Here is a 27,023-nt window from a genome sequence, read left to right on the forward strand (position 1 = left end):
CTCATCCAGGCTGGGCCAATTAGACCGTCTCTCTTAGAATTTTGACTCTGGGCCGACAGACAATGGTCTGGGATGGGCTCTTGACATAAGGACATTTGCAGGAGGGCAGGGTGGCCTGTTCTGGTGCACATGTGTGGGAAGCTACGGTCGGCACTAGCATCTGTGGCCCCTCTCTTTGCTAACAGATGCCTCATCCCCCCATACTCTCTGGCTTTGAGGTTCTTGTGGAGCCTTCTCCACCCAGATGCACTCAGCCTGGGCTTGGCCAATTAGAGCATCAGGTCCCCTTGACTACAGTGGCTGGTTCAGACACAGGCATGTATCTCAACAAGAGTTAGTCTTGGGGGTTTTTGCGGGGGCATCAAAGGGTATGTGTATGCGTGTGTGTGTGTGTGTGTGTGTGTGTGTGTGTGTTTTCTTTTCCACTTTATTTGGATTTGGGAAGATGTAGGCCAGACCTGGTGGGCACCACATGAGGGGAGAGTGTCCCTAGGATGTAGGCCACACTGGCAGCAGAGCCCAGAGATCGTCTGTGCACCTGGATCCACCCCTGGGGAGCGTCCATATATTCTCTTCTTTTCTCCCGCCACTTTGAGTTAGGTTTTCTGTCACTTGCAGCCAAAGACCCTCGATTAATACAGGAGCAGAGAGAGAAAAATAAACAATCAGGTGCAGAGGACAGCAACCAGAAACCTCATGTGCCCCGAAGGACAGAGTTTCTGACCATCTTCCCAGCCCAGGTTCTGGTCCCTGCAAGGCCTGGCTCACCTCACAGCTCCAAAGAAAGTCACGTTGACATGTGAGCTGGCTCTCCTCCTGTCAACTTACAGTCAAAATGACATAGCTCACTAGACAGGAAACAGGTCATGGGGGAGGGGCTCTGCTTCAGCAAGGATGAGGGCCTAGAGCACCGCCCACCCAGCTTGGCTGCCATGGACCCCAAGGGGCCCTGGGGCTCTGGGGACACACTTTGAAAACCCCTGGGTCCTTCTACACCTCAGCTGGGTCCTGGCCTTCATGGCCACCCTCTCCCAGCTCAGAAGCACGTTTCTGAGTGAAAGCCTTTGAGCTCTAACTGCAACCTCCCCGAGTTTCCTTGGGGCGTCAGAAGGGATGGCACCCCGTGTAATTCTTCTTAGCAACTGCATCCCATAATTGAGACCACCCTCCCTCAGTCAAAATGCCAGTCAGCCCAAAGAGTCTGGCCCTGTGTTGCTCTAGCAGCTGGAGGGGCTTGGAATGACATCTGAGTCACTTTGTCCTTCCTGGCACCCAGGGGATGAGCTGGGCCTGCATGTCCATTTTATGGAGAAAGACAGTGGAATTTATCACATCAGGCTTGGCAGTTTACAGAGGGATGTGGGCTTATAACAACCCTGAACACGTGCATCTGCCCAGGGTTGAGAGACCCATTCATTCACTCATCCATCCATTCATTCAACAAACAGTTGCTGAGCCCCCACCCTGTATCCGGTCCAGCGCCAGGGGCTTGATGGTTATGAGCTTTGGGGGGCAGCTGTGTGATCACGGGCAAAGTACTTGAATTCTCTGAGCCTCAGTTATGCTAGCTGTAAAAGGGGGTAATAATGCTTATCCTGCAGGCTTGCTGTGATTAAAGGAGATGGTACATGGAAAGCGCTTGGCTTAGAGCCTGGCACATAGCAGGCCCCCCCAAAATCGGGGCTATTGTTATTATATTGGGGCAGATGATGTGTTTTCTGCCTTCAGAAATCTAAGGACATGTGTTGTGGTGCAGGTGCCCAGGTTCAAATCCTGACTCCACCACTCCCTGAGTGAACTTGGACCAGTCCCCTCATCTCTATGGGCCTCAGTTTCCCCATCTGAAAAACTGGGGCAGCAATTCCTACCCCCAATTCCTTGTTATGAGGTCTGTGCAGACAAACCAGCAAGTGCCTGGCACACAGTAGGTGCTTCTCCGTAAACATTCGTTCCTTCCCTGCTCCCTCACCGTCACGACACACAGCGGCATTGTCAACCCACATTTGGACCCCCTCTCCCCTTTCACAGGGGAGCGCACAGAGGCCAGAGCTGCTGATGGACGGCAGGGTCCAGGAGACAGTCTTTCGCCCTCTGGAAGGTGAAGAGCTCAGGGCAGAGATGAGGAGGCAGCTTGGGTCTTGGGGGAAGGGTAGGTTTATTCTTTCTGCTGGGATCAGGAGATGACCTGTGCTCAGGGTCACCCACATCCTGGGGACAACCCCAGGCACCAATGGCTCAACGTCTGCAAGTGATCTCTCTGTTTTTCCATTTGAGGATTTGGAGTGGATTCAGGGTCCTCTCTGCAATGTCATGCCTCCTACCCATCTTCACTCTGGAGAACTTTCCTTGACGGGGTCCACAAGCACAGGGTGACATCAAGGACCCTGGAAATCATGTGTTCTCCCAGACAGGTACATCTCCTCATCAGCCCACAGCAAGTCTGTCACTGCAAAATCTTCAATACCCAAGTCAAGAACTTCAGCCCCACACTTTAAAAAAAACTAATTTGGATAGATTGCCAACATTTAAAAAACCAGATTTCACATAAAAAGCTGGAACTTAGACTTCTCTGGAAAAAGTCAGAATATCTGCCAACACTGGGCCTGAATTCCTGCAGGGCAATAATTGGTTGGAATTACATAGATGGGGCACAGGCTCTCCAGTTTGCTGCAGTCCCCACCACTCCTTAGTATTACCCCTGACCCTGAGAGCAAAGGTCAGCTGTCCTGTATCATCCTTGAGCTGCTGTTTATCTAACACCCATGTCACTCACTCACAATCGAAGACAACATAGAGCAGGTGTTCTCAAACTTGGGCATGTGGCGGATTCACCTGGAACGCTTGTTGAAACCCAGACGGCTGGGCCCCACCCCAGAGTGGCTGATTCAGTAGGTCTGGGCGGGGCCTGAGAATCTGCATTGCTAACAGGTTCCCAGGCGATGCTGATGGTCCTGGGACCACACTTTGAGAGTGGAGTAGGGTTAAGAGCCAGACTGCCTGGGTTCAATCCCGGCTCTGCCCCTCACCCTTGCCCATGTGACCTTGAACTAGCACCCTAACCTCTCTGTGTTTCAGTTTGCCCACCGTTAAAACAGGAATCATACTGGCCAACCTCACAGACCCTTGAGGCCCTAAGCAGGCCTGACATGAAGGTCTCAGTAACGTGACTGTCACCACCTGCCAGGCCTCCGTGGGCCTTTGGGATTCTGGCCTTGCTTTCGCAATCAGTGCAGGACTTTTTATTCTGATGTCAACACTTTTGGGGTAGGGTTTCTTCATAATTGGGGTGTGCCCAGGGAAGTGTGTCTCACGTGAGAACATCGTGTGTCACGGTGGACTGGGGATTTAACACGGCTGTCCTGAAGGACTCCTCGGGGGTGAGACGGATAGGGAGGGAGAGAAACAGACCACTGTCCCCTACCCCAAGGCAGTGCAGCCTGAGGAGGGCCAGGCCCTTCCCTGGGCCCTGCTCTGTCCTTGGAAGGATCTAGAATGATGTGGAAGGGCCCCATGCAGAGAGTGCTGGGCAGTGCATCCTCTGATCCCTGCCTGGCAGCGGGGGACACATGTCACAGATGACCAAGCGAAATAAACAACATCTGGGCTCCCGCCTGCCCACTGAGACTGCCGCATATGGGAGGCAGTCACTGCCACTGGAGGCTGGCTCCGAGGAGCCCCGGGCACATTCCTGCCTGGGGGGCAGATTGCACCATCCCCCACAAGGGGTGGGCCCTGGAGATGACTCCTGGCTTGGAGACTGCCCAGGGGTGCGGGGCTAGAGGTCTCCAGCCCACTGGGCCCTCCTCAGCACCTGGGGCTGGGGGTGGGGAACCTAGAGGGCTTTATGTGCAGCGGAACATTGAGGTGATCTTAGCTTTCCGGCCTCATGAACTACCACTTCCTGGCTGGGTGATCTTACGTGGCTTCACTACTCTGAACCTCAGTCTCTTCTTCTGCAAAATGGGGACAATAGTAGCAACCACCTCCCAGGCACTTGTGAGGATGATGTGAGCTCATCTATGCAAAGTGCTTAGCACAGCTCACAGCAGATGAATGAGCACTATTTCATTACTTGATTCATGGGAGATGCATGGAAGTCACCCCGAGGTGCTCCCTCGAGGGCTGGGGCCCAGCTTGTCTTGTTCTTCTTCAAGTTTCCATAGCCTTGCACATTGTAGGTGCCCGTGAACTATTTCTTAAATGAATGAACGAATGATGACTTAATAAATGTTCTCAAAACTGTTCTCAGGGAGCCTGCACTCTAGCGGGAGGACCAGGCTCACACGTGGCAATGAAAGCCGATGATGTCCGCCCAGCGGGGCTCAGAGCCCAGCGGAGGACCCAGGCAGGCGGGGGTTGGGCTCAGAGCCTGGAGTCATGGGGATGGTTCTCCAGAGAGGCAGATGTGGGGCCAGGAGCAGGACTAGTCTGTGTGGGAGGAGAGATGTGAGGACAAGGTGGTGTGTGAGTTAGCAGCAGGGAGGCAGCTTGTAGAAGGAGCACGTAGAGAATCCCTGCTAAGGCGCCCATACCCGACCCGAGAGGTTAATGGATGAGACCCTCCAAATGTAACAATAATCGGCATCCAAAGTGCAAACTGCTTATCCTTTTCCCCCAAACCTGTGTCTCCTGTCATCTCACAGGAGTCAACGGCTGCTCTGCTCATGGGCAACAGCCTTGGAGCCATCCTGCCTCCTCTCCTTCCCTTATTCCCACGTGCAGTCTGCTAGAAACTGGTCAGTCCCGCCTCTGAAAGATGTCCATGATCCGACCACTTCTCTCCACCCTCACGCTGTCACCTGCCCCCTCCAGCACCACCCCCTCACCCCCGCCCCAGCCAAGGCCACCAGCGCCCTGCAAAGACCTGGAGGCCCCGGTGCCTCCTGCGCTGACTCGTTCTCCCCCGTCCCTCCCAACCACTTATCCTGCTCCAGTGACGCCAACCTGTCCCTGCTGTTCCTCAGACAGGCCGAGACCACTCCCACCTCAGGGCCTTTGCACTTGCTCTGCCCTCTGCCTGGAATGCCCCTCCCACATTCATACACAAGTCCCACCCCCTCGGGCCTCTGCTGGAATGTCCCCTTCCCTGTGAGACCCCCTGACCACCTGACCTGAAGTAGCACCCTTCCTTAGCCCCCCCTCACCCAGCTTTGTTCCTCTTCATTTATCCCCACCTGGTATGTGATATGTTTATTTGGGTTTTGGTGTCTCTTTCCCACCACGGGAAGGTGAGCTCTGGGAGGGCGGGAACAGAGCCCAGCACCCTGCACACACTGGTCAGCCCCCGGCTTTGCTCACTGAAATGATCCTGGTGAGTGTTGGGCATCACTGCCTCGTTCCTTTTTACAGCTGCTTACCATTCCGTGCAGAGATGCCGCAAAATTCATTTGGGTGCGTTATCACACCCAATTCAGAGAGGAGGAAAGTGGGGTTCAGGGCAGTGACGCTGTTTGCCTGAGGTCGCTGAGTCAGAGGTGCAGGGGACAGTTGGACCCAGGCCGTGTGACTGCAGAACCCGAAGGTTTCCTCCCGGGGCCACCCCGCCTCCCGGCTACCAGTGCACCCCTGAGCCTCCTTTACTCGTCCACCCAGATTAACAGGTCCCTTACGAGGCCTCGCTAAGTTCCCAGTGCAGTGCCAAGGCCACTGCCTCCTTCAGTGTCCATGTGACGTTGACTGAGACAGGAACTTGACCAAACAGTGGCGGTACACTTGTCCCAGGACTGACCCCCCACCGTGTGTCTCTCTCGTTCCTTCTCCCCCCTCCCCCAACAGACATGGAGCAGATCAGCATGTGTGTGTTCAACCAGGAGAGACGTCCAGGTCTCTGTCCTTCAGGTCCCTCCAAACTCTCCAGGGGTGATGCTCTTCCCCACGTGGGCTCACGGAGGCGGGGAGTACAGGGGGGAAGCCAGGGCTCACACCCACATCTGTGGCTTCACAGCCAGTGGAGACCCCCCGATGTAAATGCACATCAGAATCGCCAGGCCGCTGACTAAAGCGGAGGCACGGCCGCCTCTCATACACGCTGTTGGTTTAATACCGACGGTGGGGTGCCCGGTGTCACGTGCGTGAACTCGCGTGATCTTCAGAAACCCCTCTGCCAGGCTTCCCCAACCGTACCGTGCACACAAGGTGCCCAGGGATCTCGGGCTCAAATGTAGATTTGATGCTAACAGTCTCGGGAGAGGCCTGCGATTCTGCTTTTCTGTGAAGCTCCCTGGGGGATGCTCATGGCTCTGTCCCCAGAGCTCATTTAGGAGGCAGAGAGGTGGGTGCTGTTATTACCCCTCATCTTACAGGTGAGGAAGCTACGGCTCCAAGGCCAACAAATGTAAGTGGCAGAGCTCGACAGTGTCCTCAAACTGATGACACCTGGTGATGGACGGGAGGTGCAATAATATGTGGAAGGGGCAACCTGACTCTTACCACTCACAGGAGGGGTATTTTCCCAAGGGGCCCAAGTTGGGGGCAGTCCCTGCCAAGCTCAGCATGGCGGGAAGGGGAGGGGCCAGCTTCATGTGTGCCTGAGCATGTGTGTGCCTCTGGGACAGCAGTGGGTGTGTGACAGTCTGGCGGCTGACAGAGGAGACCCACATCAAAAGGACTCCAGTTCCCCGGGGGTTGAAGCATGGAGAAGGCCTTGCCCCATGCTGCCCCTGTCTGGCCTCCTGCTCGGTTGGGGGGTGGACACGGTCCAGAGCAGGCTGCTTGTGCCCCACATCTGTCCCCAACCAAACCAAGCCTCTGCCTTCCCCGTCCCTACCCACCCCTGCTGCACCCCCCAGAGGCATTCTGCCCTCCATTAGCTCCTCACTAAGAGCAGTCACATTGGTGTTCCTGGTGGGAGCCCTGGGGGCACCGAGCAGCCCAGAGCAGCCACCAGTGACCTTCAGAAAATCATAGTTTTTTTAAAAAAGGATTGTTACTGGATTCCTCATCATTCAGCAGGCTGCCTAGGGTAGGAGCAGCCGGCTGAGACCGGGACCTGGAGGAGGCAGTGAAACCCTCCAGCTGGCTTCTCCGGGACCCATCTCCCCAGAGCTCAGCGCCCTGTGATCCGTGAACACAGAATTGTCACCAAGCTGCCCCGAGTGTGAAGCTGTCACAAAATCTGTCTGTGGAATTGTCACACAACTGTCTTGTGTGTAAAAGTGTCATAATGTTGTCAAGTGTGTGAAATTGTGTAAGAAATTATCTCGCAATTGTCCCCTATGTAAAACTGTCATGAAACTGTCAGGTACATGTGGTTGCCATTCTTTTGAAAAAATATTGAGAGGACAGTTCCCTTTCTTTTCATGTCATAGGGACAGGCTTGCTGTGTGTGTGGCCTTGAACAAGCTGCTGAAATACTCTGTGGCTCAGTTTCCTCTTCTGTACCCACCTCAGAGGGCTATTTTGAGGATCGAATGCATTATGCACAAAACAGTGCCTAGCACACAGTAGGTGCTCAAGTGATCTCACAACCCCCCTCCCCACCACACACTAGAATGGAATCTCCCTGAGACAGACCTGATTCTGGCTTGCTCACGGCTGTAGCCCCAGTACCTGGCAGAGTAAGTGCCTGGTACACAGTAGGCGCTCAATGGGTACTTGTGGGCTGGAGAGTGGACTCAGACAGGTTCTGGCTCCTTCCAGTCCCAGCTTTGTCCCACAGTGGGGAGGTCTGGCTGTGTGACCTTAGGTAGTTCTCTCGGCTCTCTGATCCTCTCTAAGCCTACCTCGGCTGCTGTAAAATGCCCTGGAAGCTGTGTATAAAGTGCCTGGTGACACTGCGGGGGGCAATATGCTGGGCTAACTCCCTTCCCCTCCCCTGGGAGTGTCTGATTCCTGGGGGCTGCTTAAGGCTGTGGAGGCCTCTCGTGGCTCTGTGGGAGGCTGTGCAAGCTTCAGCTGTGACTGAGTTGGGGGAGCAGCAGTTAGGACCCTGGCGGGACACGTCTGGCGAATCCGGAGACCCAATGCCATACATGGGGGGGTGGGGGGGCAGAGGTGATGCCACTGGTTCAGAGGTGATGCCACTGGTTCAACCAGGAGCCCCGACGAGCCCTGGGGAGGATGTGGGTGCCAGGATTCTAAGAAGAACTGGAAAGTCCGTGATTCCTAAAATTAATCCAAGTGAGGAAGGCGCCAGGTCTCCCCGTTTGCTCTACAAACGACCTCCTTCATGTGGTCGTGTTGAGGTCCTGCGACTAACCGAGCTCCGGGCGAGGAACTAGGAGCGTGGTTCCTGACTTGGCATGGATTCAGACTCATTGTGTAACCTTTGGCAAGGAACCTCATTGCCCCATGCCTCAGTTTCCTTAGCAGAAAGACAAAGGATTGGTTTTGATAAAGGGCTTTCAAACTTTTTTCCAGCCACGGAAGCCTTCTTTTTCCCGAGAAGAGCTGATATGGGGTTCAGTTAACAGGGCAGGTGGGAGCTGAGCCGCTTTGGGGGAGGCCTGGATGGGTGAGGGGGAGCATCTCAAGCCCAGCCGTTTTGATCCGCTTTGCCCACTTCTGGAGGCTGCCCCTAAGGGCTCGGATAATCTCTGAGGACCCTGCAAGCCCCAAAGTCCCACAGTGCCGATGGCAGTAGGAGAGGCGGTGGAGCAGGTAAGAGCACAGGCTCTAGAGGTTCCCACACGCCTGGCTTCAAGTCCCAACCAGCCTCTCTGAGCCTCAGTTTCCGCATCTGTGAAATGGGGATAACGACTGTCCTCACACGTTGCTGTGAAGGTTCAGTAAGCTGGTGTGTGGGACACGGTCAGAACAGGGTTTGGCAGATGGTAGGTGCACAGCAGTGGGAGAGCTGTGGGCAGCTGTGGATCTCTGACCCAGCCAGACTCTGGCTCAACAACCCTCTGAGGTATTATCGTCTCCTCTTACACACAAGGATGGTAACGCACAGAGAAGGTAAGTAAGTTGTCCAGGATCACACAGCTGGTAAGTGGCAAGTTGAGATTTAAAGCCAGGCAGTCTTAGTAACTGGTAGTTATTATTAAGTATCGGGGAGAAACTAGCCCCCAGAATAGGTCCAACATAAACACACCCCTCACCTCATAAAATTAAGCCCTCAGGAAGCTTTGGGTATACGATCAGCTCCCAGCACAGAGAAAACCTGGGGCCCCACTGCCAGCGAGCATTAGGGAAGAGGGTGGGGTCGAAAGGTCAGGGGTGCAGAGGCAAGCCTGAGTCTGACCCTCAGCACCGGGCCCCGTCGGTGTTCCCGGGACAGCCCCCGCCTCTCAGCCAGCACCCCGGGGACGTGGAGGTTCCAAGGGGTGACAGACAGTCAGGAATCCAGGTTGGGCCTCCAGCCACACCAGGTTGGCCCTCCAGCCACAGGGTGAGCATCTTCAAGGACTCTATTCTGGTCTGGCCTCTCCCCACAGGCTCCTTCCCCTCTCAAATCCCAGTAGAAGGGAGAGAGCCCCAGAACTGGACTCTAATCCCAGTACTGTGGGTCCTCACACAAGTCCCTCCTTGTTCTTGTGCCTCAGTTTCTCCTTCTGTCAAATGGATCATTAAATTCAGTGTTTCTAAGGGTCCAATATTCATTTATCTATCCATCCATCCATCTGTCCACCCATCCATCCATCTATCCATCTGGCAGCATTTCTAGGATGCCTACAAGGTTCCAGGCCCTCTTCTAGACTCCAGGAATATACGGGTGAAAACAAGAAACAAAAAACCTCCCCTTTGCTTTTGTTTGATTTATTAAACAAAGTTAAAAGACAAACCATAGACCTGTAGAAGCATTTTAGAAAGATACATAAAATGCCACTAGGCGGGGAGGGTAAATTTCCCAGGCACCTTGTCTCGCTCACCCACGCCGCCCAGCGCATGCACAGTCGGGGTACTGGGTGCTCTGTAAACGTTTGTTGAATGAATGCATGAACAAGACTTATCTTGCTGCTCCAAAACTTGTGACTAAGAGTAGAAGTGAAGTCTGAGTCCTCCCTTCCCCTGTCACCCTGTTCTGAAGAGAACTGTCTCCTGAGCATGAAATTGGGGCCAGACATCCCCTCCAGGACTTAGTGGAGGGGGCAACTATCTCTGCACCCTCCATCCTCTCCCCCTCCACCGCCTCCCCAGCCCGTGTAAACCAATGTCTGAAGAGGAGCCAAGAAGGATTGTCCCGCAGTGGCTGGGACAGGGCAGGGCGCTTCCCCACTCCCTAAACCCAGGTGGGGTGGGAAGAGAGTCACTCAGAGAGAATCGGAGGGCCCTGAAGTTCACGGCAATGGGCATTTCACCCCCTAACTGAACACACACTTGCTGATCTCCCAAGTCTATGCGGGGAGAGGGGAGAAGGAATGAGAGACACAGCATGGGCGGGTCAGGCCTGGGCAAGCCTGCACGGCCACCATTTGGCAATTCTCTGTCCCTGGCAACTGGATGCTGAAGAAGGCAATCGAGCTTGATCCAAGCTGCAGATTTCCAAACCAAAGGGGCAAGAGGCTGTGGGGGACCGTGGGTAGTGAGGGAGCTGGGAAGATCAGAAGAGGTTGACCCCATGCTCGTCCCCAGTAAATCACACCTGCGCCATTGTTAGGCACCTGCCACACACGGAGGGCGGGCGTGGAGGGAGGCGTGGGAACGTTCAGACCCGTCCCCCTTCCCTGCTGCTCACTGGTGGCGGGCCCCACGTTTTCTTGTGCCGGGAGTTGTGAGGCCACAGCAGCACCAGAGACGTAAGAAGCTGCTGTCCCTCTCCCCATCCCTCTGCTCCCCAACACACAGAGGACGGAGGGAGGGAGAGAGTACGACGCATCTCCCCACAGGGCAGATCAGTGGAGCCAGGAGCCATGTCAGCGACGAGGAAAGACAGAGCTTTGAATTAGACCTACGTTTGTAAAATTTAGCACTAGACTGAGCTTTTTAATACCAGAAAGCTCTGAGATCTTCCCAGAGTTATTAAGGATTGGGTTTTAGAGATATAACAGAGAATTAGAAGGAAAAAAAGCACATGTCCTGTTTGTAACCCTCTAGAACATGTTCAGTCTGATCACTAAGCCGGTTACACACAAAGCTAGCCAAGGATTACCATCCTCAATATACTACGAGCTCCTAGGAATCAATAAGAAAAACAGGAACAACCAAGGTGGGAAAATGGGCAAAGATATTACAAGTAATTCAAGGAAGAAAGACAAATGGGCCAGCGACCACATGAAGAGCTGTTCCACCTCACTAATAACTTTCAAAATGAAGATTAAAACAAGGATGAAATATTACTTGTGACCTCCCAGATGGGCAAACTGTAAAAGGCTGACGGCATCAGAGCTCCCTCTTACGAAGGGAGTTTGGGCAGTGTCTGTAAAGTTTAGAATCTGTAGCACGGGGGTGGGAATATCATTTGAGAGACGGTGCCCCGAGGCTCAGAGAGATCCAGGCACTTGTTCAGAGCCACACAGGGGGTGACTGGAGGGCAGGGCTGGAACCCTGGTCTCTGGATGGGTGCCTTTGGCCCTTTATCTCTGGCCAGCTGGTCCTCTCCCTGTGGCCTTGTGAACAGCCTGGCCCCAGGCCCCTGAATGGGGAGCCCAGGCCTGCTCTACCCATCGCTGCACCTGCTCTGGGGCTGAGGACGGCTGGGGCCTTGTGTTCCAAACGACACGTGTCCTATCGTCACCCCTTCCCCACCACAGATGAGGCTCCCCCTCAGTCCTGCTCAGCAAGGGGCAGAAGGTAGAGGTGGGAACCCAAGGTTTGGGATCAGACAAACCTGCTCTCACGTGCCAGCTCACACCTGACTCCCTGGGACAGTTATTTACCCTCAATTTGCTCACATGTAAGATGGACACAATCGCCCATTCAGTGGAAAGCTTGTTCCTTCCACAAAGACTTGGGGAGGGCCTACTATGTGCCAGCCACCGCTCTCGGCACTGAGGACCCTTCAGTGAACAAGACAGTCCTCCCCTCAGGGAATATGCACTCTCAAGGAAAGAGAGATCATTGGAGAGAATGACAGGGAGTAAATGAAAGTTAGCAGTGATGGGAGGAGGGCCTGGGCCGCCAAGAAAGGCCTCTGTGAGACGTACAGGAAAAGGAGGCACCAAGGTCCAGGGACTGGAAGGAGCTTGGCACGGAAGAGGGTGAGGTGAGGCCAGAGTGCAGTGACCAAGGGACAGGAGTAGGCGAGGAGATCAGAAGGGTGGATGGGACCAGACCCGGGTGTGTGGGCTCAGACGGAGTCTGGACAGTGCTGGGTTTTCCTGGAAGCGAGATGGGTACAGGCCGAGGAGTGTCCGCCTTGAAAGCTCCCTCTGGTGCTGAGGGGAATGGACTGTAGGGGCAGGAGTGGGAGCCAGGAGCCCGGGGCCGAGGCCTGTGGGCAGCCAGGTGGTCTGCACGAGGCTGGTGGCTGTGAGGAGCAGGGAGGGAGGACAGACAAGCTTTGCTGGTGGGTAATTATGAGAGTTAAAAGGTAAATAGCGTAGTCGGTGGTGTAGCACGTAGTTGGTGCTTCGCAGATCTGTTACTCGCCCCCAGCTCTAAAGAGACCTAAATGGAGAATCCCATGACCTTGTCTACCCCATAGCCCCCTCCATAAATGCCCCAATCGCTCCGCTTCTCCCGCCATCGGTTTCGGTCCTGCCTCCTCGACCTGCTGCTGCTGTTGACTTTCACAGGCTGTGGGGACGAGGTGCCTGTTCTGGGTTCCCTGCTTGTTTTTAAGTAGACTTGCCATTCAGCTACGCTCCCTGCATCTGCTGCACACCCGCCTCCAAGCTGGGGGCAAACGCGAGGTCCTGACTGGTGGCTCCCTAAGTCACTCAAAGCTGAGAATAGGTGGTGTCACAGTGACATCTGTCCAGGCCAGGACCCCAGACCAAATGCCCAGCCCCAGGAAATGGGGGGATGGGAGGCAGCGCCGGGCAGGCAGGAGCCCAGGTCACACACAGTCTGGTTTGATTCCCAGCTCTGCCACCTTGACCCTAGAAGGCCCTTTGACTTCTCTGAGCCTCAGCACCTCATCTGCAAAATAGGAATGGTGCTCTCCAAGGGTCCCCTGGAGGGTAAAGGGAGGTAGTAACTTGCAGAGCACCTGGTTGTGTGCCCAGCTCATCTGCCAAGTACTCACCAATGGGAGCCGACCTTATCCTGTGCTCTGCCCTGGTTTAGCTCACCAATTCCTGGCACAGTGAAAGAGGGCCCTGGCTTCAGAGCCCCACCCTGGCTTCCAACTGACTCTACGAGGACTGTGGGAACCTGGGCAAGTGACGTCACCTATGTGGGCCTACTTTCCTCTTCTGTAAAATGGGTCCAATCTCCTAAGGTTGCAGGTAATGCCCACCAAGTGCCTGGCACACAGTAGGTGCTCAATAAATGGTATGATGCCGGTAGGAGGAGCTGAATGGAAGAAGGGAAGACAGGCATGGTGTGTGGTGGGGGCGGCAGGAGCACAGGGAGGTGGGGGCTTCCACGATCCTGGCTCTACCTTGGAAACCTCTCGTGGCCCTGGGGTACTATCTCCACCGAACTGAAATCCAGGTGATCGGAGAGACCAGGGCTTGCATGGGCCTGGGAATTCTGCACCCACTGTCAGCGGGTCTCAGTTTCCTGATCTGCAAAATGGGAACCATAATCCTTCCGGCCCAGTTAAAACCAGGATTAAGGGCTGGAACCAAGATGAGCAGCTGCAGCCAAGGCTCTGGCAGACCCTCTGAGGGACCAGGACTGCAAACGGGCAGAAGGAGGCTAACGCTGGCTGTGTGTCTGCACGTGCGGGACGCTGTGCTACCCAGGTCCTCGAGTTATATCATTTCAAACCCACCACAGCCCTACAAAGCTGGGGCTACACTTACCCCACCTTCATGGATGAGAAAACTGAGGCTCAGACGGGTGAAATGATTGACCCAAGAACTCACAGCGAGGAGTCAGGTGGGATGCAAACCAGACACCAAGCTCCTAACTGCTGGGGGCCACGCCTCCCTGGTGACCTGCTGCCCCTCCCTGCTGACTCCTGCCTGGTGGCTCTCCAAAAACAGAGAAGTGCCATTGAAAGCCATACATCTCTCAGGGCCCAAGGCCCACCAGAGAGGAGCCCCAAGCTGTTTGCGGGGACAGACAGGAGGAGGAGTCATTCTCTGTAACATCAGCGGGCCACGGCGGGAGGAGAGAGGACCAGCTCAGTCGTCTCCAGTCTGAAACTGTCTGCACTGCAGGATGGAGCCCTTAGACTCCCCAGACCTTCAATAAAGTCCGCTTTATGCACAAATGTCCTGAGTGCCTGTTTTCTTTTCCTTTCCTTTTTTTTGGGGGGGTGGGCAGGAGGCTCCTTGATGCGAGAGACTAAGATGATCCACAAACTGAAGCGATTCAGCCAAAGCCGCCCTGGGAGAATGTCAGCGCCTGGCTGGGGATGCTCAGCCCGCAGGGAGGACTGAGCCCCCTCGGGGGGCCTTTCAAGACCACTTCACCTGTCTCCAGTGGCAGGGCTCTCCAGCTGACACCGCTCCTACTCTAACTAAAACTCACGCTGTTGGCCTGCCTCCTCCGTCAGTCTGGGACCCCCAAGGACAGGGGCCGGCTGACGGCAGGAGTTGGACAGATGTGTGCTGACTGGGATGCAGCACGGGGGACCGTCAGGAAACAGGGTGAGCAGAGAAGCGGCGCCGCATTTGAGAGTCCAGCAGTGACCTCAGGAAGGGCGGGGCTGCTGTGTCAGGGCATCAACCCTAGTCAAGGGAGAGTCGCTCATGGGGAGCGGGGTCCGCTCGAGGGATGGAGAATTGGGGCTCACACCCTTCTTATGAAACCTTCTTATAAACACTTTTTATAAGGCCAAAAAGCCAAAAAGCCTAGGCCATATGGCAGAAGAACCCCCTTGCTCCCCCAAAAAACCTCAAGGGATTTGACGACATGAACAGTGTCATAAATAACGATTTATATTCTCCAAAGGACAAAGTTAGCAGATGGGTTTCAGACTCAAGAACGAGATCTTCAACGTCCAAATCTACAGGGGATGGGGGGCGAGCCCGGTGGTGCAGCGGTTGGGTGCGCGTGCTCCACTTTGGCGGCCCGAGGGTTCACAGGTTCAGATCCGGGGCGCCCATGCTGTGTTAGGCCATGCTGTGGTGGCGTCCCATATAAGGTAGAGGAAGATGGGCACGGATGTTAGCCCAGGGCCAGTCTTCCTCAGCAAAAAGAGGAGGATTGGCAGATGTTAGCTCAGGGCTGACCTTCCTCACAAAAAAAAAAAAAAAAAAAAAAAAATCAACAGGGATGAATACGTAAGTAATACAAGGAAGTCCTATACACTGACAAGAAAAATTCAGGAAACTCAATTAAAAAGTGGGCAAAATAAAAATAAAATATAAGAAAAAATGAAAAACTAAAAAGCAAAATAAAAATTTTAAAATAAGGGGAATAAAAATTGAATAAAAATAATTAAAATTAATTAAAAATTTTAAATAAAATAGCATTTAAAAACTAAATTAAATGATAAAATTTAAAAATAACTTAGAAAAATAAAACGGAACAACAAAATAAAAAATATAAAGTGAATTTAAATAAATTACATTAAAATTAATAAAAATAAATAAAATACATTTTAAGTTAAAATAAAAATAAGAAATTTAAAAATAAGTGAAATAAATTTTGAGTAAAATAAAAAATCGGTAATTTGTAACAACCTAAAAAATAAAGAAAGAAAAATAAAATAACACAACACAAGAGCAGGGTCTTGTGGGACGGATGCTGATGATGTGCTGTGAATTAAGGAGTCCGATGGACCCAAATGCCTGCCAGAATGGAGGGAGGGGAGGAGGAAGCAAGAGCATATCCCAAAGGCAGCGTCTGATGGGGTTTTCCAGCCTGCTGTGGGCAGAGGGTAGGACATCAGCTCCACCTCGGCCTCATCCACAAACAGCCATCGCATCGTTTATACATTTATTATGTACGGACACCACACACACACACACACCCTTCCATCCTCACTGTACCCTCCGAGAGCTGCTCTCACAGAGGAGTGAAGAGAGGCTTAGAGAGGGTGAGTCACTGGGCCACAGTCACACAGCACTCAGGACCACCCTATCCTCTGAATCCGGGCTTCTCAAAGTAACCTTTCGACGAGTTAGGTCTGCTGAGGACTTTCAAATAGAGGCAGGGGCATGTCTGACATCAGGCTGGAATGTTCTGGACACTAGAAAGAGCCAACCCCCATGACGCATGACCGTTCTCTCACGCATGACAGTCGCACCGACTGTCTCCCAGGTGGGTTACATGCATCGTCTCCATGATCTTCAGGACAAGCGTATGATGTAGATGCTCTGATGGTCCCATCGTACTGAGAGACGGCACTGAGATCCAGGAGGGAAATAGTTTCCCCCAAGTGTGGCAGTAGCCATGGCTGGGAGCTGAGCCCAGGCCTGTCACAGCCCAAACCCCACACTCCCGCCTGGCGCTGGACACTCTTCATAGTCGCTAACTGACCACTCCCTACGTGCTAGGAACTCGTTTCATGCCCCATTTTGCAAATTAGCCAACAGAGGCACAGAGGGGAGAGACCACCTGCCCGAGGTCACTCGGCTAGTGAGTGGCAGAGCTCACGGCCTTCGTGACAGCCTGCCGGCCTCCCACTGCTCGTCTGGGACTCGCTAGACACAGCTGTGCCCACTTGCCAACCCCACAGCAGTTTCTGGAAGGGCAGCCGTGACATTTCTTCTCTGTGTGTCTCCACCCCTGCGGATGTGGGCACTGTCGTCAGGCTTCAGGGAAAGTGAAGGCTTCTGGCGAAAGGGAGTGGTTTTCCCCTGTGGTCTGGGTCCCTCAGGCATGGGAATGCCTTTCTTTTGAGCTGGTGAAACAGAACCCCCACCCCCGACAGGGAAGTGGAGTCCCCACCACAGGCCACAGAGCCGGGACCCTGTGAATCACACGGCATCACTGAAAGAAATCATGCTAGGACAGGCGGTGGTGGCCCAGCCTGGCACAGCAGCACCCGAGAGGACTCAGCTTCACCCACCAGCGATGGGGACCAGACCATTCCCCGTGGGACCTGAAGGAAACCCCAAGGGGGGGGCCAAGGGCGTGTGTGTCCTGGCTGGTGCTCACCGTCACACAGGGCCAAGAAAGGAGGCTCTGGCCCGTGGAGCCCTGGGGGCACATTCCAACCTCTCCCCGTCCTGGCTGTGTGCTCTTGGCAAGTCGATTGCCCTCTCTGAGCTGGGAGGGCCTTCTCTGTGGAATAACAGGATCAAACCACCTCATAGGCTATTATGTGGATGCACTGGGAGAAGGTCCAGCATACACTCAAGCTTTGGGACCAATTGTTTGGGTTTAAATCGTGGTTCTGCAAAACTAACTTTGCCAACCTACTAGACTGAAACATACGAAATTGCTAATATTGGGCTGTTTTCAACCTACAAAAATGGGAATTTCACATACTTCAACTAATGCTCCTCTCTCTTAATTCAGTTTCCTCCTCTGTAAAATATAGATAAAAGCAGTCCCCTCACAGGTTGCTGTGAGGACTAAAAAAGGCTGGGAGGCAGCTGAGCTCAGTATTAGAGCTTGGGCTCTGGGACCAGGCAGGATATGAACCTTGGCTGTGTGACCTTGGACAAGTTACTTAACCTCTCTGCGCCTCAGTTTTCTCATCTGTGAAATAGGGATAAAATAGTACCCACCTCCTAGGTTTATTAGGAGAATTTAATCAGTTCCTATGTATAAAGTACTTAGAACAGTGCCCGACATTGTTAAATAAAATAAAATAATACAGGTAATATCTGACATAGAGTAAATGCTCAACCACAAAACCCAATCAAAAAGAGACTTTTCTAAACCTTTGATGCCAGTGAAAATTAAGGATTTTTAAAGAAAGAAAGAAATATATCTATATGTGTGTGTGTGTGTTTAGGAACATATATTGTGTGGATACATAGGTGAGGAGTGTGCTCCTGGGTGTCCACCAAGCCCCGGGCCATTCTGTGTCCCGACAGTGTCCACAGCCCGAGGCCTCGAGGCCATGGTGGCTCTGTGTCCGTCCCAGGCCTCCGCCAGGTCCAGGTTGGAACCACACAGCCGAGCCACAGACCCTATGTGGCACTCAGGTAACTCCAGAGGCCCTTACGAGGCTCCCAACCCCGGGCTGGCCTCTGGTTGTGAAGAAAGCTCGACAGACAGCCTTCAAGCTGTGAGAGCCCTCTTGGTTGCCTCCTCTCATCTGACATTTACCCCCGACCTGGGAGAAAGCAAAGCAGGCAGAGCATTCCCAAGTCACATGAGGAAACGGAGGCTGTGAGAGGCTCTAAACCAGACTTTCAGGCTCTGGAGCAGGCTGCTTTCTTCTACCTACCCAAAGCCGCCCTCACCCCATGATCTCCCCCGCACCCTCACCTCCACCCACCACAGGGGGACCTTGGGTGAGGTGCCTCCCTGCTTGAGGCTCCATTTTGACAAGCGTTGGTCTCAAGATCTCAATTGGCCTTTTCAGCCCTAACGTTCCATTATTCTATAACCCTTCTCCAGAACTCCAGAGAGAAAATGAACAGTGAACTGCTCTGCAAACTGTAAAGCACTGTGCAAACGAGAGAGGGCTTAATGGCGGCATTAGATGGGTTTTCTGGAGAAGTGCATAGTAGGCAGGATTTGCTCCTGTGGTTCCGGAATCAGGAAGACCTGGTCACACACACACATTTGCTCTGTGACCTTGGACAAGCCAGTCCCCCCTCTCTGGACCAGGCTTTCTCTTCTGTAAGGGGCGAGGGGGCCACCATATCCACCTGGCAGGGCTGGGGTGAGGATCAGTGTGAAAGACCAGGCCATGTCTGGTGCTCACTGGCTGCTCAGGGGTGTCTGACACAGGAGGATATATTTAGGGCCCCGATGGATCATTCTACCTTCCAGGGGCTGAAATCCACACGCCTCTGGAAGGACGTGGCCACCAGATTCAGGGCCATTAGGAAAAACACACATGAACTAAGGACCTGCGAAATGTGTCGGGGGCAGCTGCTTCTGACTGAGGCAATTTGGTGTCACATTTGAGCTCTGGAGCCAGACTCCCGGGATTCACATGCTTATTGCTTTGTGACGCACTGGACCTTAGTCTCCACATCTATAATATAGGGACCCTCCTAGAGCCCGCCTCTTAGAGATGTCGTGAGGACTGCATTGGGCTCAGCTGATACAGCGGCCTCCACACTTCTTTGACAATGGTAAAAATTACATTTTTATAGCAGTACACACAGAGTACACAGATCACACACACAGTCATTCACACACTGTCACACATAGCCCACCCATGTGCACGCATGCTCACCCACTGGTACACACATACACATGTAACCCAAAACACATTTCTCATAATAATTAATCTTAACACTTGCAATGCACTCTGATATTTCCTAAAAAGGAGGTTGGCAAACTATAGCCCATGGGTCAAATCTGGGCTACAGTCTGTTTGTAGATGGCCTGTGAGCTAAGAATGGTTTAATATGTTAAAAGGGTTGTTAAAAAAATACAACAAAAACAAAGATGAGCATGTGACAGATCATGTGTGGCCCTCAAAGCCTAAAATATTTACTATCTGGCCCTTTACAAAAAAAGTTTGCCGACCTCACTCTATTTTATTCTAATCTTTACTGTTTGGTTCTATTCCATTCCATTCCGTCCATTTCATTCAAAAACGCTGGCTGCACTTACTAAATTTATCTGCTGATGGGTGGAAAACCTCAGTTTGAAAAACTTTGAATTAATTCAAGCTTCAGTTTGTTCACTAGACGGAAGGATGGAAAGATGGAAGGATGGATGAATAAACAGTGGACCAATAGACAGAAAAGACAGGCGAACAAAATGAGTAAGGTCACCGTATCCAAGCGACACTTCAGCCAAGAAACGCCCCCTCCTTGAGCCTCAGATTCCTTTACTGTGACTAGGAGCACCACCAACCTGCCTCTCAGGGCTGCGCTGGGGGCACCGGGTCCTGTCCCTGTCAATCTGTCAGGCTCCGTGCCTGGCATCTCAAGGAGACCCTGGGCACTCTGACGGCAGGGATGGTGGAGTGCATCTCTGCTATCCTTATCAACACCTAGTCCAGGACCTGGTCCAGAGGAGGGGCTCAATAAATATTTCTTCGTGATGATGGTGACAGGCCAGCGGCATCCGAGGCCCTCCATGACTGGACTCTGGCCCTGTGTGCAATCGGACCTCCCCTTCCTCTGGCCACACAGCTCCCCGGACCCTTCCTACCTGACCAGACCCTCTCTTCCCCTCCCTCCCCTTCCCCTCCCTCCCCTACCCTGCTGCCACCTCTGCCTGGCAAAATCCTGAATGCTACCCCTCTGATGAGGCTCCTCTCAGATGCCTCCACCTTGCAGCCTTTGGCAATTCACTAACAGGATTCATTTCTATTTCTGTGCCCAGTCTTTGAAGCCTCCAGAACTCTGGGTCCACACCCCAGCTCAGCTGTCGGGAGCTCCTGGGCAGGTCATTGCCCCTTTCTGAGCCTCATTTTCCTCATCTGGGAAATGGGTGTAACACAAGGCAGTGTCCTAGTGAGGATTCACAACCCATACGCAGAGCTGCTGGCACAGGGCGGGCCCTCACTAAGTGGCCTCAAGGGCTTCCTTTGGTGGCTGGATTGGGGCTGGGAGGTTTCCATCTATGGGAGAGGGAGGTGGTTTCCCCCCAGGGGTGAGGGCCATGTGAGGTGAAAACAGCATCCCCTTTGAGCCGGAGCCTGGCTCCAGAACTGGCTGCAGAGGGAGAGGGCGGGCGGGTAGAGCTCAGTTTATTGAGCACCGACTGTATGCCAACTATTCTGCTTCCCTTCTCTCAAGCGGCCCCTACTTTATGAGGAAAGCCGCGCCCAGAGGGGCAGAAACACTTGCCCAGAGTAGCATTCTACTGAGGCACAGAGCACCTCCCTGAGCCCTCTGCAGGCAGTTATCGCCCCCCATCCTGCCCTTTCCGAGTCCGTTTTCCATTTCTCCCTGGTGTCACCTAGACGCCAGTGTTTAAGGGGGCACACCTTGTTCTCTGCCCAGCCACAGCCCCGACCTGGAGACAAGAAACCCGGGTCCTCCCCCATCTCTGCCACTGCCAGCAGCTCTGGGCACCTGCTTGCTGGGTCTGGGCTTCCCTGTCTATGCACGGGAACGGTCCCACCTGCCCGGCCATCCACACAGGGCTTTGCAGTTACAGAGAATTATTATATTCACTCCACGTAACAGGCCTCCGCAGTGGGTGCTGCCACGGTCCTCTGACAGATAAAGAAAAAGAGGCTCAGAGGGGGGAGAAGGGCAGAGGTGAGATTCAACCCACGAGGGACCCCCCGCCCCCCAGTCCAGGGAGCATCACGCTCTGCCATCAAATGGGAGGCAGAAGTGGCTGAATCCTTATGAAGCTCCTACTGTATGCCTTCGGCACCTTCCCTCTGGGACTGTGGGGGACCTTCCCAACCACCAAAGAGGTAGCTACACCTGTTCCCATTTCACAGATGTGGACCATGGATGGGAGAAGGCACGCAACCTGTCCCAGGCCACACATCTAGGCAGGAGAGGGCTCAGGATTTGAACCCAGGGCTATGTGAATTCCTGAGCTCTGCCCTCTGCCCCTTGCTGCCTCAGGTCTAGAAGGATCTAGAAGCACCATGCGAGTGTGGGGGACTCTCGCCTCCACCAAGCCCCCTCCCCAGGAGGCCTTGGATGTTGGGGAAAGTCAGTCATGGCCTGTCTTCTCCTCGATGCCTACATGAGGCTCCGTATCGGGGTGGGGGGCACAGACCCCTCACTCTGCCCGACTGTCCCATTGCCAGGACACCCCAGCACATTTCAAGAGAAATGTCCCCATCTGGTTCTGACTCGTTTACTCTTAGTTAATTAAAATGTAGTTTTGTAAGAGACACTTGAGATCCAAGAACCTTTCTCAAGCCTATTCTTTCACTCTTTCTTGTCTTAGAAACAGAAAAATTGGGGTTCATCAAGCAACAGCGACGCCGGTGCTGAGGAAGCGCGGGTCCGCGGGAGCCAGGCCCTGAGGGTGACGGCTCAGACCGGGAGGCCGCTGGCCCAGCGAGTCGGGCAGGGAGGGCAGGGAGGGGACACCCCTCCACACCAGCAGCTCCTCACCTCAGCACCCCAAGGTTCCCAACACAGGCCTGGCACAGGGGCTGCCCTGCGACACTTGTTGAATGAACAAGTGAAAGGAAAGAAAGGAAGGAAGGAAGAAAGGGAGGGAGGGAGGGAGAGAGGAGGAAGAAAGAAGCACTGTAACACCCAGGTACCTTCAGGACACATTCTGTGAAAGTTAGACCAGAACATCAAAGCTAGTAAGACACTCAAGGATCTTGTGTGGAATTCTCCAAGCAGCTGTCTTATGAAAAATGGTCTCTGGTGTGTAATTACTTTGGGAAAAGTCCTGCTGTCTATCCCCAGCCTCTTCACCATGAAAGCTCTGATAAGTCCTGCAGTCAAGAAATCTGCTAAACCCAGCATATCTCAAACCTATTTGGTCAGGACTCCTATGACCACCTTGCAGAATATGCTACAGGAAGAGTTTCTCTACTCCCCGCCCCCACTCCAGTGCCAATGGGGAAACTGAGGCTGTGGGCAGGAGCGGGGGAGTCCACGTACCCAAGGCCACACAGTACAAAGGGGTCAGGGTGGGACTGAGATCCAAGGCTGTCTCCACTGCAACTGATAAATGGAGCCACAGGCCTCTCTCTGGGAAGACGCAGGGCTGGGCGTGCGAGCGTCCCAGACTCAGGAGATCAACCACCAAACTGGGCAGTGTCAGGAGCAGCCGTGCTGAACTCCTCACTGAGCAACGGGGGGTGGGGGTGAGCTGGGGACAGGGGAGGGTTTGGAATTTTTCGTTTCCTTTATTCTTTGTTTTAGAACAAAGAAGCACCTTAAAGATCTAAACCAGCTCCTCTTCAGATGGGGAAACTGAGGCTCCGAGAAGGGAAGACCAACACAGCTCAGGAGACATCTTCTCAGCGTCCCATCAGATGGATTGGGATTCGAGCCTGCTTCGCTACTTACCTGCTGTGCAACCTTGGACAAATCAGTCTCCCTCTCTGAAGCAGTTTCCTCATCCAAAAAACAAGCATACCCCCTCCCTCTGCTAGGCTGTTACGAGCAGCCAAGGACACAATAGGCAGGAAGTGAGAATGACTAATGCAAGTGCCCACTAGGAGCCTGTGTACCCGGCTACTCACTTAAGATACACACTAACTCATTCGTCTCCCCCACATTGGCCCTGTGAGCTGGATACTTAAGATTACCACTCCTATGTTAAAGAGGAGTCAATGAAGAGAAAGTTTTCATTTTTTGGTCTTTTTTAGAACTGAGAAAGACCTTAGAGATCTTCTAAAAGACTCTCAGATGGGTAAACCGAGGTTCAGAGAGGCAAAGTGGCTTCCCCAAGGTCACTTGGGGAAGGCAGGCTGACTCCAGAGCCCATATACTTAACCTCTATACCAGGGCCATTCACAGAGGAGTGTCCCCAAGAAGTCCCAAACTCCCCGTGCTCACTGAAGCCCACCCACCTCTCCACTCCCTGGGTCCCTCTGTGCAGTCTCACCGGGGTTGGAGCCCTTCTGGCCGTAGTCTCCCTGCCGCACCCAATCCCACCTCCCAGCTCTCCCACAGCCCCTCACTGCTTCCTGCTCCACTCCAAGAGGGACTGTGTCCATGTACGGCTTTTCTCTCTAATGGACTAGAAGCCCCCAGAGGGCAGACTCTTGTTCTCTTTCTTATGTAGCTTTGCTCAGACCTAACACTAGAGCTGGAAAGACAGCGGACACTGGGTCTTCCATTCACCTGCTGGAGAACTTAGCCAAGTTACTTAACCTGTCTGAGCCTTGGCATGTGGCTTTAGAAAATGGGATGACCCCTATGTTAGGAGGATGTAGCAGGATTCCACGAGACAGCACATGGAAAACCCTTGGCACAGTGGTGGGTGTTCAACTGTTGATTCTCAAACAGGCATCCAGAGGCCGAATGGCTGCCCGGCTCAGGCAGGAGACTTACTCACCGGCTCACCCTCCTCGGCCCCGCCAGCTCTGCTGCCCCCGGCTCTGCAGGGACAGCCTCAAACCCACCTCCTGAGGACGTTCTGATTCTGGTAGTGAGGGGCGGTGACATAGGACGCCAAGGTGAGACTGCAAGGGTTCCCTGGCTTAGTGCCCCAGGTACGTTTATAGTTTGAACCTTGTTCATCTTCCCCGTGGCCAGAGGAGGCCAAGATGGAAAAACTGAGGCTCTGGGAGGGGCTGGACTTCTTCCAGGTCACCCCCAAAATAAATGGACTTGAACTCAGGTCTCAGGTCTCCCTGACCTCTGCAGCTCATGCCCTCCCCCGAGGGGCCCCCACCAAGGATCACCGACTTCTCTGAGGTGACACAGTGTGTCAGGGTCGGTGATCCTACTGGGGCATATGGACTCCCAGCCCAGAGCTCTTTGTCACCTCCTGGTTCAGCACGGATGCTTGGGATGGCTTCTAAGCTACTGACTCTGTCCCCTCATCCCTGTGCCCTCCAGCCGGCACCTGGGGCTTTCTGTCTTTGCACAGAGCCGCCCTCCTCCCCCGAGCAATGCTGCTACCATAGGGAGTGGGCTCAGTGAGAAAGCCCCGCCAGCCCCTTTCCTCCCTGGAGAGCCTCCCTGCTCTAGCTTGCTCAGTGGGTGCCCTGGGGCCTCAGTGTCCCCATCTGTAGAGTGGGACTGACGGCTCTCGGGAGAAGTCAATGGCCCAGAGCGCCGGGCACCAGGCAGATGCCCCAAGGGCCCTTCCCCTTTCTGTCCCGCTGCGCCCGCCCAGCCACCCTGCCGGGCTGCACCTCGTACCTTGCTTCTTCCTTCGGTTCAAGGGGAGCATGTCCACGGCGTGGGCGACGAGCAGCAACAGGCAGAGTGGCGCCCGCATCTGGGCAGCCTGGGGCGGGCGCCCGCGGGGGCCCCGGGGAGGCCCGACGGCCAGCGACCACCCGGCGGCGGCGCGGCGGGCGCGGGGGCTGCTCCGGGCGCGCCGGGCGCATCCGCGGGGCGCGGGCTCGGTCCCGCTGTCAGGGACCCTCCGTCCGCCCGGGGGCCGGCCGCCAGGTCGAGTGAGGGCGTCGGCGGAGCCGCGACACTGCCCCGGCGGGGAGGAGCCGGCGCGGCGGGGGCGGCGCGTTAACCCGCTGGGGGCCGGCGCGCGGTGGGGCGGGGGTCGCCCGGGCCGGGGGCCGGGAGGTCGGTCTGTCCCGCAGTCCGCGGTCTGGCGTCGTTCCGCCCCGGCACTGCCCTGCTCACACACCCACCACCGGCCAGGCAGACACAGGTACAGAGCCCCCCCCCTCCCCCACCACAGGTGCGGACGCCCGGTGGCCCCCATCCTTCTGCTCTCAGCACCTCCCTGCGCCCCACTCCCCGCCCCCGATTTTCTTTCTCCTGCTGTCTCTGTATCTCCTTTCTCCCGCGCCTGGCCCGTGAGGGCCACTGCCTCGCTTCCTCTGCTTTTCTGTCTTTCTGTCTCACGTTCCCCTACTCGCGGCCTCTTCCTTCGACCCGACCCCCGTCTGGTCTGTGCCCTCTCTGCTCTGTCGCCTTTCAAGAGAGTCCTAAGTCCCCTCTGGCCACTGACCCTGAATGTTTCCGGAGCGGCCTGGGGGAGCCCCTAGTCTTTGACTCCAAGTGACCAGCACCTCATAAATTCGCTTGTGAAGGGGCTGAGGACCTGGACTGTGTTTCCTTCAACCTTATCTGCAGGACTGGGAGCAGCTGGCTCCACTTTAACCCTTTTGGAGCCAAATCCCTCCTCCTACCCAACAAACAGCACACACCGGCCTCCTGTCGCCCTGCCCAGTAAAAACAATAACGATAATAATAATGCTAGCTCTCAGTTTTGAGGCCTCTGTGCTTGGTGTTGTGCTAAGCACTTTACACGTAATATAATCTTCAAAACAACCCAGTGATGTTCTATTCTGATTAGTCCCACTGCGGGGGGGGGGGGGGGGGGGGCTCAGAGCGGCAGAGTGACTTGCCTAAGCCCACACAGCAGGTCAGTGGTCTGTCTGGGTCCAGTGCCCACCCTCTTAGCCACTACTTGGGGCACAGGGGACCTTACCCTTGACGCTCTTTTGCTGAACAGTTGTCCTTCCTTTTTCGTATGTGTGTGGTTTGATCCAAAAGCAAAGGAAGGTAAACGCTGGTGTGTCCTCTCCAGCCCTTCTCCCCATCCTTAGGGAGTCTCCCTGAGCAATGAGGACATGTGAAGGCATGTCAGGGGGAGTGAGGCAGCCCTGGCCTGGCCATTCTTCTGTGGAGCTCCGTGAACACTGGCAGACAACGTCCTGGGGATCTCGGTGGCATGTCAGAGCCATACCACCCAGATGGCTCCATTTCACAGATGGGGCCACTGAGGCCTCGGGATTGGGAGTGCCTAGCCCAGGTAGCCCAGTAAGTCTAAAACAGAAGTGGGATGGGCATCCGGGTGTCCCAGCATGGTCCCCTCCATCATGGCCTACAAAGCCCTCTTGTTCTGACGTCTCTGATCTCAGTCTTCCCCACCACCGCACCCCTCACCCCTTTAATCCTAGAGATCTCCACTCCTTGTGGAGTGGTATTTCACAAACACCTCCAGGCCTGTCATACCTCTGAGTCTTTCATGTGTGGCCTCTCTGTGGAATGTTGGCCTACAGCCCATCCCCCTTCTCCACTAACTCATTCGGGACCCAGCCCTGGATCTGCCCCTCTTTCAGGAAGCCTTCCCTGATTCTCAGGCCAGGTCTAGTGCCTCCTCTGGGCTCCCACAATCGCTTTATCACAGCTTTGATAAAACTGTAGTAACTATAGATGTGTCTGTCCCTCCTTCTAAACTGTCAGCTGTTTGAGTCCAGAGATGAGGTCGTATCTGGGTCCCTGGAGCCTAGCACATAGAACAGGACTCAGCATGTTTGTAGAATGAATGAATGAGGAATACATGAATGAGTTCTCCAGATGCAGGAGTCTCCCAGCTTATACATGGAATTCAGGTACTTAGAGAAATAAGGTGACCCCCGAAGATCAAGCTTTAGGAAGTTGGAAAGTCAGCCCCTACCCAACCATCCC

General features: G+C 54.2%; 1 protein-coding gene across 2 annotated transcripts in view; it reads right to left on the minus strand.

Annotated features, from left to right (window-relative positions):
* The window catches only part of RSPO4 (R-spondin 4), a 40,411-nt gene extending 15,321 nt beyond the window's left edge, over positions 1 to 25,090 (minus strand). The window contains exon 1 of one of the 2 annotated variants that reach the window (XM_087445485.1): positions 24,780 to 25,090. In XM_087445485.1, the coding sequence (XP_087301611.1) occupies positions 24,780 to 24,858 (79 nt within the window). In that variant the 5' untranslated portion in view covers positions 24,859 to 25,090. The remainder of the gene's footprint in view (positions 1 to 24,779) is intronic. The other variant, XM_087445484.1, reaches the window with a different exon arrangement.
* Positions 25,091 to 27,023: the final 1,933 nt, after the last annotated feature.

This window comes from Ceratotherium simum, chromosome 21, assembly GCF_057802395.1.
Source record: "Ceratotherium simum simum isolate JZ-2026a chromosome 21, ASM5780239v1, whole genome shotgun sequence".
In the NCBI taxonomy this organism is placed as follows: Eukaryota; Metazoa; Chordata; class Mammalia; order Perissodactyla; family Rhinocerotidae; genus Ceratotherium; species Ceratotherium simum.